General features: G+C 38.4%; 1 protein-coding gene across 16 annotated transcripts in view; it reads left to right on the top strand.

The window, feature by feature from the left end:
• SLC29A1 (solute carrier family 29 member 1 (Augustine blood group)) overlaps positions 1–12,632 on the top strand; it is an 85,446-nt gene that overhangs the window by 63,129 nt on the left and 9,685 nt on the right. For all 16 annotated transcript variants that reach the window (XM_026681241.2, XM_087965685.1, XM_026681217.2 and 13 more), the window contains 11 exons: positions 295–359; positions 1,177–1,258; positions 2,001–2,084; positions 4,529–4,677; positions 5,353–5,492; positions 5,892–6,026; positions 6,207–6,304; positions 6,553–6,649; positions 7,835–7,926; positions 8,405–8,513; positions 10,317–10,402. In XM_026681241.2, the coding sequence (XP_026537026.2) occupies positions 334–359; positions 1,177–1,258; positions 2,001–2,084; positions 4,529–4,677; positions 5,353–5,492; positions 5,892–6,026; positions 6,207–6,304; positions 6,553–6,649; positions 7,835–7,926; positions 8,405–8,513; positions 10,317–10,402 (1,098 nt within the window). In that variant the 5' untranslated portion in view covers positions 295–333. The remainder of the gene's footprint in view (positions 1–294; positions 360–1,176; positions 1,259–2,000; positions 2,085–4,528; positions 4,678–5,352; positions 5,493–5,891; positions 6,027–6,206; positions 6,305–6,552; positions 6,650–7,834; positions 7,927–8,404; positions 8,514–10,316; positions 10,403–12,632) is intronic.

The following is a 12,632-nucleotide window of genomic DNA, read 5'->3' as shown; positions in this document are numbered from 1 at the left end:
CAGAAACTTTCTTAGAAATAAAATGGTAAATATTTACAGTTTGTTTGTTTGTAAGTGTGCCAAACTACTTAAAGGGAGGAAAGTTAGCAGAGAATATCTAGGAGTATTACTAGCCCAACTAGGCTGAGAAATCCTGTCCCCCCTCCCTTAAACCAACATATATTGTATATATTGTACTTCTGTAGATAATTTCCATTCTGATTATTTCTTTATCTTGTTTCTTGACACCAATAATTATCCTATTTCTTCTTCTTCAATTAATTATTTTTCTCTGCCCCTTTGTTTCCTTTTTAGGTGACCAACGGTGACTTAAAACAATTCTAAAGTGCCATTATGACAAGCAGTATTCCCCAAGACAGGTACAGTAATTCTATGATGAGATGAAAAGTTGTTGTTTCATTCATGAACAAGTATACCCGTGTCATGTGAATGCAGAACATACTGTTTGCTAAACACTAAGTCAGGTGTCACTAAATTACATTTGTTGGTGCCCTACTGTCCTGACAAGGATCATATTTGGTATTTGCTATGGGTCACCCATTATAATTTTTTTTCCTAGCATTGGATAGAACCAGACATCTAAACCTTGGAGTTGCTGCAAATTTAGCAAATATTTGACAATCAAGGAAAAGGTGTTTTTTTTACCTTTTCAGTCTGATACTAGAACTTTTTTCAAGAATAACATATGAGTTCTCCTTTCTCTGAAGCTTTTATGAACTTGAATAACCCTTCTAAGAATTGGTAGTTTCCTTACGTGGTTTAGTCTGTTATTGTGAAATATTTTTTAGTTGGGGCCATTTATTTCATAGCTTAAACAATATTTTAAGAACTGCTTTTGTCTTTACTGTGTCTTTATTTTTAATTTCTATTTCACACTGCTCAGGGATATGTATGATGTAAGGATGATGTGACACATAGGCATTGTAAAGTTCTTGCTGCTCTCTGACCTTGGTGGTTTGTTTGCAGGTGTTTCATTACCCAGTTAGATAGAATCATCAGTATGGGTGAGGATGATGTGAGTAATGAAACGTCTGTGAGCAAACAGCTAAGCTCAGAGAGCAGCAAGAACTCCACAGTTCAACCCTGAGGTATATGCATTCTCTTCTTTTGTAGACAAGTATGAATCACCTCCCTCTGTCATGCTTAGTGTTCATTCATCAACCTTGTTTCTTCTAGATATAAGGCTGTTTGGCTCATCTTTTTTATACTTGGTCTTGGGACGCTCTTGCCATGGAATTTTTTCATGACAGCTTCAGAGGTAAGTTAAGAGTGTATGTGCATAATTCCAGACCAAGGAATTGCCCATACCACTGATTGGTTTCACTAAGATTATATTACAAGATGGAAAACCTTACATGGACCTTTGTTGAAAACACAGTACAGGTAGTTCTTGACTTTTACCACCATTCGTTTAACGATCATTTGAAGTTAAGATGGCATTGGAAAAAGTTTCTTATGACCGTTTTTCACACTTATGACTGTTGCAGCATCTCCATGGTCATTTGATCAAAATTCAGGTGCTTGGCAACTGATTCGTATTTGTGAAGATTGCAGTGTCCTGGGATCATGTGATCACCTTTTGCAAACTTCTGACAAGCAAAGTCAATCGGGAAGCCAAATTCACTTAACCACTGTGGCAAGAAAGGACATAAAATGGGGCGAAACTCAGTTAACAGCTATCTTAGCAACAGAAACGTTGGGCTAAATTGTGATTGTAAGTCAAGGACTACCTGTAATGTTTTTTATTTTATTTTAATGGGAGTTCAGTGCAGCTATCCCACTCTCTGTTACTCTATGCAATTTATGTAACTGATCATTTTTAGCCCATTTTCTATTTTCATAAAGATTAAAAGTCCTGGAGAAATGTGACTCCTTTATATTTGCACATGAAAGGCAGAATTTTTCTGCGTGGATTACTTGGGAAATAAAAGAAAAAGTGCTAGATGTTGGAACTGGTTTCCTTCATTGCTTCGTCTGACCAATTCTTTGTTTCCTGTTAGTACTTTATCGACCGCCTGAAGGACTCTCCCAGCAACATATCATCGTTGGATTCCTACGCCAATGTGAATGACACAGGAAAAGAGGTAGTTTCTCTCAAATGTTCGCAGTCACTTGATCAACCAAGTGAATTCAAGGGGGATGTTTGTGAATTGTGTGAAGCAGCTCTGCTTGATCTTGAACCCTTCCATTAGGGCAGGTAATTGGAATGGGTCAGTGGTTCCAAGCTGGACACTTTGGTAACTGCAAGGGGGACTAGGGTTTCAAAAATTATATGCACCTAGCATTGTCCAATTATTAAGTGTGGGAGCTTTGGTTTCTTAATTTTTTTGCCTATGTATGCTTAGTTTCCTCCTCCTGAGGCCGAGAGTAAAATTGTTCTTGAAGTTTCTGCTGCTACTCTACCACATTGCATTTTGGGAAATGGAAGAATTCCAGATGTTCTACCCCTCTCCAGCTACACTTTTGCCAAAGTGCAGGGCTACCGTGTCAAAAAAGAGTTGCCTGCTTCTATTTATGAGGCTGAGGAAAAGGAGAGTCAATAAATACACATGAAACTTTTTTGAACATAACGGAAAAAGATTCCTTTAACTTTTAACTAGGAAAAAATGTGTGATGAAAGATTCTTGGAAAACATTCTAAAATACTTGGGAAAGATTCCATTAAAATGTAGAGTAAAAGCAAGGATCTACATTGATGTTTTCCCCCTAAATGTTGTAGTTCCTTTTTTTTCATGAGATAGCTATAAGCATCTTTCTTTAGTTTGTACACGTTTGCCAAAGTGCTCATGCCGCAGGTTGAGAAATCTCTGCAGGAGATGGATTATCTGGCACACTTTCAGTTGGATTTCAGGTACAGGTTTGGAACCAAATCAACATTGATCGTGCTTGTGATAGTCTGGACAGGTGCAGATAATATATTTATTGATCTTCTTGCTCTTTTTGATTAATGGTATCCTTCTGGATTAGTTCTGGGGTTGGGAGTTGGGGGCACAGTCTTGGGATGGTCTCCCTCCTTCCTCTGGGTTCATATTCAGTTGGTGTCGATGGGGGTTGGGGAGGTTGAACCTATTCCTCCTCCTTTGTGCATTTCCTTAAGGCTCAGTGCACTCACTCCTCACTCATTTAACATCTACGTGAAACTACTGGATGAGATAATTCAATGGTACAGGGTGAAATGTCATCCCTATGCTAATGATACTTACTGTAGTTGTACATCTCTGCCCTGGACAACCAAATGATGCTGTGGAGATTCTGTCTCATGTCTGGAAATTGGGGAGCGGGGGGTGTCTGAATGGGAGAACAGGAAGCTTCATCTAAACCCTTGAAAGATTGAATGACTTTGGGTTTTAGGGCACCTTGGATCTGCTGATTTTCCATCTTTAGTTCTAGATGGGATTGCATTACCCCAAACAGGACTGGTGTGCAATCTGGGAGTCCTCCTGGATTCATGGCAGGTGCTGCTGGCAGACATGGCCTGGAGGGCTTTTGGCAGAACTTCATGTGGTTACCAATTGTGCTCCTTCCTAGATACAATGACACCATACATGGTCACTCATGCTCTGCCCCCTAGCCACCCCCATTGGATACTGCATTGTGCTTTATGTGGAGTTAACCTTGAAGAACATCCAGAAGCTCCAATTGGTCCAGAATGCAGCAGTGCAAATTGTTAGGGCATATCGGTATACCCACATTACACCTTTGCTGCTCCAGCTGCACTATATTTGAGGAACTACCTTTCATCGGTTGTTTTTACCCACTCCATCAAATCTGGCAGAAGGGTATATTCTGTACCCTGCCCATTCAAGAGCATTACCTGGCAGGATCCTATGTCATCTTAGTTGCAATGCCTCCTCTTTAGAACACCATGTCACCTGAAATTAGATCGGCCTTGGTCCTGCTGGCCTTCTGTAAAACTCTTAAGACCTTGGTGTTTTCCCAGTCAGAAGGTAATAGAACTCATGAAATGCATAAATGTATTGTTCATGGATTTACCTTTGGTTTGGTGTTTTTATTGTTTTAATTATTCCCACTGTTTTGATACTCATATTGTGTTAGGCTCTTAGAATCACTTTCTGAGATGGGTGGTCATATAAATTTAAAAATAACAATAGTTAAATTGTCAATAAAAAAAGCAAGACAGTCTGGAAAGGAGACATTGTAGTACCTGGATACAGCAGAATACAAGAGAAATAACTGGCAGAAATCACAGAAGAAAAAGACCTGCAAATAGATGTAGAATGACTGTGGCAAAAGAAGGCAAATATAATACCAATAGGTGCCTTGGGTGCAATCTCTACACATCTGGAGCACTACTTGAACACCATCAGCATTGACAAAATCGCCAAAAGTCAATTGCAAAAAGCAGCTTTACTTGCAACAGCTTACATCTTGCAATGATACTGCCTACAACATCTCCCTAATCTTAGGTCCTTGGGAACAATTCAGATAGAAATACCAAATCTAATCTAATTGGCTAACTATGTGACTAATAATAATAATGATAATAACGCCTTTCTATTCACTTGCAGGACTCTTATAATCTTGGTAATGTGAATGTCACAGGGAAAAAGGATGTTCCTCTCTCATACCTACAGTCCATATTTACTAATGTGATGACATTGTGTGCCATGCTACCTCTACTTATCTTCACCTGCCTTAACTCTTTCATCCACCAAAGGTATAATCTTTATAGATTTTCTAAAATGAAAATTCCAGACATCAATTGCTCTGAGTCCTCTTGATTCACAGCATAATGGCAGCATTCAGACTAGGTCATTTTGAGCTTCTCAGTGGGAAAAGAACTTTATTTGGATCAGTTTTAGATATTTATGATGCTACTCCAATAATTTGAATTATTTCCATATAGTGATCCAGAACAGTATTAGGAGCACAGTACTTAAAAGCAAAAATAAATTGTTTCATTTTGCTGTATTGTCATTAGGGTTTTGAAGTATATAATTATTTCAGTTTTACAATGTCTTATTTTTGTTTTATGTAGATGGAACAACTGCTTATATCATAACTGAACCATAATGCAACAGATAATTTATAGATATATAAAATCTCTTCATTTATATTCACAAATTCAACATAGTCTGTCTAGATAGCTCCCCAACCTGACTGTTTCTAGATGTGTGAACTTGAACTCCTTGAAGCATAATCCTTGTTGAGCACTCTGAAGAGCACACATTTGAAGGATGCACATGTTGGGAAAAGCTATTTCAGATTGTGATTACACATCTGAAAACAGGTTATCCGTTGCTTGAAGTTGTATCTCAATAGAAATAATTGGATTTTATTATGATTTTAGAAAGTCAAGGCGTTTTTATCCTTATCTTTTTCCATTTTTTAGGATCCCTCAGCAAATACGAATCATATCTAGTTTGGCTGCCATCTTCTTGGTCTTCATGGTAACAGCGATCCTGGTCAAGGTCCCAATGGAGCCTTTGACTTTTTTCATCATTACTATGATCAAGATAGTCCTCATCAATTGTAAGTGAAGGGTTTTTTTGGGGGGAGGGGTTATCTGTGCACATGCACACATTTATGAATTATATACATACATACACATATAGATAAACATATTATGTCTCTGATGTACAATATTTCACCCTTACCAGTGTTTGAGAATCTAAACATTTTTTCAGTATTGAGAATTTTGAAGTGGGTAGAATGTAATGCTTGCAGATCCAATTTTTGGCAGTGGGAGAATGGGCAAGAGCAGATAGAAACATTTCCTGTCAGTGATCAACATAGCGTGCAGGCTATGGTGATGTAAGTTACATCCTGCCCTTCAGCCTTGGGTTCATTTTATAGTGCTTACTTTCTATGGATAAGATCTATTTGTGATTCCCTTTTAAATGGTTTGTCTTCTTCTTTTTTTTTTGACAGCCTTTGGGGCCATTCTCCAAGGCAGCCTTTTTGGATTGGCAGGGCTTCTTCCCACCAGTTACACGGCACCTATTATGAGTGGGCAGGGCCTTGCAGGGACATTCGCAGCAGTAGCTCTGATCTGTGCTATTGCCAGTGAGTATTACATATTGCATTATTGTTCTAGCTTATGCTGCTCCTTTCAACCATCTCTCTGTGTAATATTGATGTACATCACTTACAGGCACCCTCTGGTATTTCAGAGAGCAAGAGGTTTCCTCAGAAGCCACCCATCACTAAGGACATAATCGCTTCTTTTCTCTAAATCTTTTTCAGCTGGTTCTGAACTAAAAGAAAGTGCCTTTGGTTACTTCATCACTGCCTGTGTTGTGATCATGATAGCTATTGGCTCCTATATCATGTTGCCTCATCTGGTAAGGTTATTTTTTTCTGAAAACAGCCCTGAGTATGCTGAGGTAGTGGGCTAGGGAGGGAGTGTCCTGAAATGCAAACACCTTTGTGCAAAAGATTGCTGGGCTTTTCATTCAGTCCATGAATAAGTAAGAAGGTACCCAGCTTGTTTCAGAAGAGTTCCCATTGTCCAGCCACAACCTGTTGTTTTTTTTACCCCTGTTCCATTTTCCTTCTACACCACCTGCATAGTATCTTAATATTTCCCTAGGATTTTTTCTGCTTTTATTCGATGAAGAATAAGAGAGAAAATGCAACTTCTGTAACTCAGGCTGAGATGGAAACAAAAGTGGATCTCATCAAGAAAGGTAAAAACTAGAAAGACAGAGGGAATTGTGTTCATGTCCATAAACGCAGGGTGGAAAATAAGTGGCATATCAGACATTCCCAGGTTACAAATAATATTGCAACCAATGTTAAGGGATGCTGGAAAATGTAAATCGGCATCTATTGAGGCTTAAAGGTAACAAATCTCTAATTTAATACATGTGGGGACCTCAGAACCTCAAGGCAATTTAAAAAACATAGCCTATTTTTATTCTCTTTATTCAATTGTTGTCCTCTAATTTCTTCCCGAGTTAGCAAGTTAAAATAAAACCCATGGTTGTCATCACATCAGCACATATGACCTAGCATGAGATTTCTTATACATTTTCTACCAGTAATAGTTTCATGTAAGGCTCTCCAGAATAACCAGCTGCCAGCAGCCACTGAGCAATTTTTTATTTTCTAGCCTTTGCTATTGTCTTTCAAAGATTGTACGTGAGAAGAGATGTACCGACCTTTGAATACCTATCGGTCTAGAAGGCCAGGGATTTAAAAAACGAACTCTTGTTTATTTAGGTAATCTCTCAAAAAACACATTCTGAGGAAAAAAAATATTGAAATGCCTTAATGGGTTTTACAACCTGTCTGTTCTCATTAAATTTCCCTCATATTCTCCACTGAACCAAATGTTTCATTCTGATTTCTACTGTCAACAATTCAAAATATTTTTTTTCATAAGCATCCATAGACGAAACAGCAAGGACTAAAATGTCACAGGCAGCAGTGACTAAAACAGTTCCATGCTGATAAAACCACTTTAAAATAGCAATTACTGTGGAAGCATTTAAGAAACCTCTGGGCAGAAAACATCTTGTCCTTTCACCAAATTGATTCCTGGCCAGTGTCTCTGGAAAGAACATTTCTTGACTGAGGGCTATTCAGACAAGGTCACTTGCAGTTCAGAATGTAAAGGCACTTGCACCACAGACCTCATTGACACCTAAGACATGGTCAGGAATAAAGGATAAGAGGCTCTTTTTCAGATGCTGTGGCCCTGAATTATGAAGCGTTATAGCATAAAATTGGCCTTTTAACTTGGGTACAGGACTGGAATGGGGCCAGGGAAAAAGATATAGTACTGGTTCAATATTAATGTGCAGTCCTAGTTTCTACAAAAAATATGTATTAAAAGTTTTGTCCAACTTATCTTTGTCATCTGTTCACAGATGGGGTTAACGGTGTTGAACGAAACCACTGTAGGAATGGAGATTCCCTTGCCTCCAGCCACAGATCTTCAGTCCTTGGCATCTTCAAGAAGGTACTTGACCTATGGATTGGGCCTAGATATGGGTTTTCTTTTCACACCCTAATATTCTGCTTCTGTGTTTGTTTGTTTAAAACTGTTATCTGGAATTCTATGATTGTATTTGCCTCTGCAAATACAATCCTAGGGAGCATGACAGCTCCGCAGTTAAAGATGCTGGGCTTGTCAGCTGGGCTGGAAAAAAAAGACTGCCCAGTTTCGAGATCCGAGCACCACACCACAGCTCTCGTTCCTGTCCCAGTTTCTGCCCACCTAGCAGTTTGAACACATGTAAACGCAGGTAGATTAATAGGTATCGTTCTGGTGGGAAGATAAAAGCATTCCCTGCACCCTGCCACATTACCACAGAAGACAATGTTGGCTCTCTTGGCCAAGAGACAGAGATGAGCACCATGCCCCAGAGTCAGGCACAACTGGCAGGGAAACCTTTGCCTTTACCAATTTGCCTTTGCGTATATGTTCTCTTTCCTAGATATGGGTTATGGCTGTTTCTGTCTGCTTAGTTTTTACTGTTACAATTGGAGTCTTCCCAGCTGTCACTGCTGCAGTAAAGCCAACTATTGGAAAAAATACACCTTGGGGTAAGTTAAACTTGGTTCTTAGAAGTGATTAAGGTGCATAATGATGAGACAGTTTGTGGATCTTTTAGAACTACCTGCAATCCTGCACTCCTATGACAGTGTAATCTGAACTCTATCTAAATCCCACAAAACAAAGAACAAACAAAGCAAGACATTTATGGACCCGCTTCAGTTCATTGACTTTTGGGGGCTGAATTCTCACAACATTTCATTTCACGCCATTTCAGTTGGGTCATGTCAGGGGTTGACTCATCCATTCCAAAACATGAAATGTCTTCTGCTTCGACTGGCCATTCTTCTCTAGATGCACTTGTGCATTGCTTAAGATTAATGTTGTGATGCAAGGCCCACATTTATTTAAGCTTCAGATTGTTCTGATATTTCCTGGGCATTTTGTTAATACAATCCAAAATCCATTGTTGGCATCTCTCATTGTGATCCATCTAGATCCTCAGGCTGCAAACTTGGCCCTAACCATGATACTCTCATGGCTTCCTTCTCAGTTGAGAAGAAGTACTTTTATTTTTGTTTTCTCTAACTCATCATGTTTCTAAATAATGAAAATTCTACTTTCCAACTCATGTGCCCCAGCATATCATTCCAATAGCCAGCTGACTTATCCAGGTAGTCTTGGTATGCATACTGCTTTTTCTTAATTTAACTAGAACCTTAGAATCTGTTAATAGAAGCTATATGAAGTTCAGATCACATTGTAAGTCAAGGTATGGCATGATTACAGAGATGTGCAAAGAATTCACAAACAGTTTCTCTTGTAACCGAGGCTTCCTCTGGAAAGCCTAGATCAGTTTACAGAATGTCTCCTGGCAGTCTGCTTCACCTTAACTTTATTTGTCATCTGCTTTTGGAGCCTCACTGTGAGTAAAGATGATGAAGTGTGGGCGAATTTAGTCTGGGGAGTGGGAAGACCTGAAAGAGAAGGATAGGGTGTGGGACAAAGTAGTTATGAAAATACCGAAAACTAAATAGACTCTATTTAATTTTCCATATCCAATTAAGACACAATTTGTTTGTTTTCCTGTTTTGGGGGTGTTGGTCTTCCCACATCCATGTACATTTATGTCATTTATTATCCTACAGACTATATAGATGCTTTATTTTTTATTTTATTTTATTTTGCACATATTTTAGTATTCTAATCCTTAATAGTAAGGAAGGATTTAAAAAAGAATTAAACATCATGATCCCTGTATTCCATTAATTGAGCATTGTGATGATGGACTCAAACAGACTAGAGAAGTAATGATAATCCAGACTAGAATTGAAGAAGAATTAAGATTGGTATAAACCTAATATGGGGGGAAATCCATATTGAGAAACTATGGGGTCATACTTCTTTTTGAAGACAGAGCAGGCTTTGAAGATAGACTTTCTAGAAGAGATCAAACCAAAAGAAAAGTTTAAAAGGAATTGTTAGACGACCCAGATCTGTATGTAAGATGCTGTTTTAGTCTCATGTCTGTCCTCAGAGTCTTCTCCTTCATCAGACCTAAACTGCAAACTCAGATTTCAGGATTCTGCTATGTTTACTTAGAGAAATAGATTCACAAGTGCTTCAATAATGACTTGGTAAAAATCTCTCACAGCTTCCTGTGTTGTTATTTTTATTTGTTTGAGGAAGATGGAAAAGAGGACTATGTACTATTTGCCTGAGCCTAGCTAACTTAGGCTCAATATTGAGATGACTTATCTCAATATTGCCCCATTGGACACCGCAGCAGACAGAGTTTTTGTCCTGAGACTGACCACACTTCTCTATTACTCCCTCTCTCTCTCTCTCTTCAGTTTCCTATTTCAATCCAGTTGCTTGTTTCCTGATGTTTAACATCTTTGACTGGGCAGGAAGGAGCCTTACAACTGTCTTTGTTTGGGTGAGTATAGATAACCAGGCACTTATGGTACTCAACTAATCCACCTTTCTTAAAGTTCAGATGTGTCTTCTGAGCTAGGATCAAGAAAAAAAGGTACTTTTGTGAAACAGTTCTGAGGAAAAAATACAGAAGGATCTGAGGAAGAATGGTATTTTTTGTTCAGTTTTTCCACAATTGGGGCAATTGATGTCACAACTATATACATTGTAGAAGGAAAAATACTAAAGACCCTGATCCTGCTGAAGCCATTTCAGAAAAGCTTGGCTAAGTTGCTTAATGCTCCTTATTGCTTATATATGTGATATAAAGAAAAGAAGACTGATCTGGCAATGGCATAGAAGCTCTATAAATAAAGATGGTAGAATATTCTGAGCTTACCTTTGAATGACAGGTGCTAATTGCCATTATATACTAATACAGCAATACAGCAGCAAAGAAGTAAGAAGAGACAGAAGACAGATTTTCAAGTTGCTTGCTAGTAAATTAAAAAAAATCTGAATAATGAATGAATATCACGGGTAATTTTTCTACAGTAAAGATGCCACAAAAAGACACCTTAACTGTGGAGAGAAGTTTTAAGCTGACAAATCACTGGGAATTATACAAAAGGAGCCTAAGAAGGGATGAGGGAGAAGGAAATACTTCAAGCAGTAAGTGAAGAAAAATGATTAATGGAAAAAATTACATGAGTAACAATGACATGAGTAACAATGACACATGAGTAACAATGGAAGAAAGAAAAATTGCAGGGATGACACACTACTTTGCTTTGTCCAAATAATATGGCTTGTTTTTTCCTGTCATCTATTACCTTCCTATTCGGTGAGGGCACTTTAAGTTGTCTAGTCAGTAATCCCGTATTCACTATATACAATTTGCAGTCCATCTGGCACAGCATAGGGGTAGTATATGGTTGAAAGGCTGAAAAAGAAATATTACAGAACCACTCAAGATCTTGAAGGAGTATAAAGAAGCCAAAAACCTTTCTCGTTTCCCCACTGTCACTTCACCTCAGCATTTGAAACATTATTCCAGCCCTTACCTTTCAGGCCAATAACTTCAGCATAATATTTATAAAATTGCTTGATTAAAGTCGATTAAGGTTGCAGGGTACAGCAATTGGGCAGCTCATTTAAGTCAGAAAACCTCAGCAGGAAACCCATCCCAGTTCCAGTTTCACCTTTTGTATTGGGATAGGTTATGATGGCTGCTTTCCCTCCTGCCCAGCATCTCAGGCTTATCCCAATGAGAAAGATAGGTGGGTGTGCAGAAAATATGTTTACCAAAATTTCTATGTGGAAAGTTTGACTCAACAGAGATGATGGGTGGGTGGTTTGAGGCTGATGACCCACACAGATCCTTCCTTTCTTTGGTCTGGCACTTGTTCCTGTTGCTTTCTCCCTGGCAAAAAGCCTTATTTTGTATGTCTGCCACAACACACATAGGAAAGGAAAGGGAGAGAAGGATTTTCATCCACTTTAACATCTAAAGTGAGTCCCTGATTATCCAGCTCCAAGGGGAATAGGGCTATTTTTGCAACCAAGCAAAACCTCAGAAAGTCTCATTCTGTTCTCAGAAGTCTCATTGCCCTGTCAGTGAACATTTCTGAGTTAAATTGGAACTAACAATCTGGGATATGTTTGGCTATGTCACTCTGTTTTTGGAGAACCTTCTTTTTCCTTCTTTTTTTTTTTTTTTTTTTTTTTTTTGAGGTTGGGACGTTTCAGTGGGATGATAAGAATCATTTTATTTCTACTCCATTTAAGCGATTAGCCTTCATATAAACATTTATAAGGCAGTGTGACATAATTCGGTTTGCATCCACATAAAGATGCCATTAGACTTGATAGATGACCCTAGTAAGAAAGCCAAATGGTATGTTACAAAAGACAGCAAAACATTTCCTGTTTAGAGAGCAAATGTGTATGGTTGAGGTAGCTGATTTAAAATAAAACATATAGCCTTTATTTACAACCTTGCATCAAATGATGAAATTGACATAAATTATCTGTTGATAAAAAGCTACCTTTAGCCTGAATCAGACCATCTAGCCCCATGAGGTCAATTCCTAGAGATTCATAGCAGTTGTTAGCAGATCCACTTTGACTGGCTATAACTTTCCAAGGCTTCAGGTAAAACAGCAACTTTCAAAATTTAAATCCCGTGTTTTATCAGTAAGCTGTGGCCTTTTCCAACAGTTTACTGATGAAGCAGTGGGGTCTGAATTCAG

Source organism: Notechis scutatus, chromosome 1 (genome assembly GCF_049901735.1).
Source record: "Notechis scutatus isolate UNSWTSFEM ecotype Mainland chromosome 1, rNotScu1.2, whole genome shotgun sequence".
Lineage (NCBI taxonomy): Eukaryota > Metazoa > Chordata > Lepidosauria > Squamata > Elapidae > Notechis > Notechis scutatus.
Note: the sequence above shows the minus strand (reverse complement) of the source record. Positions and strands in the feature narration are given on the sequence as shown.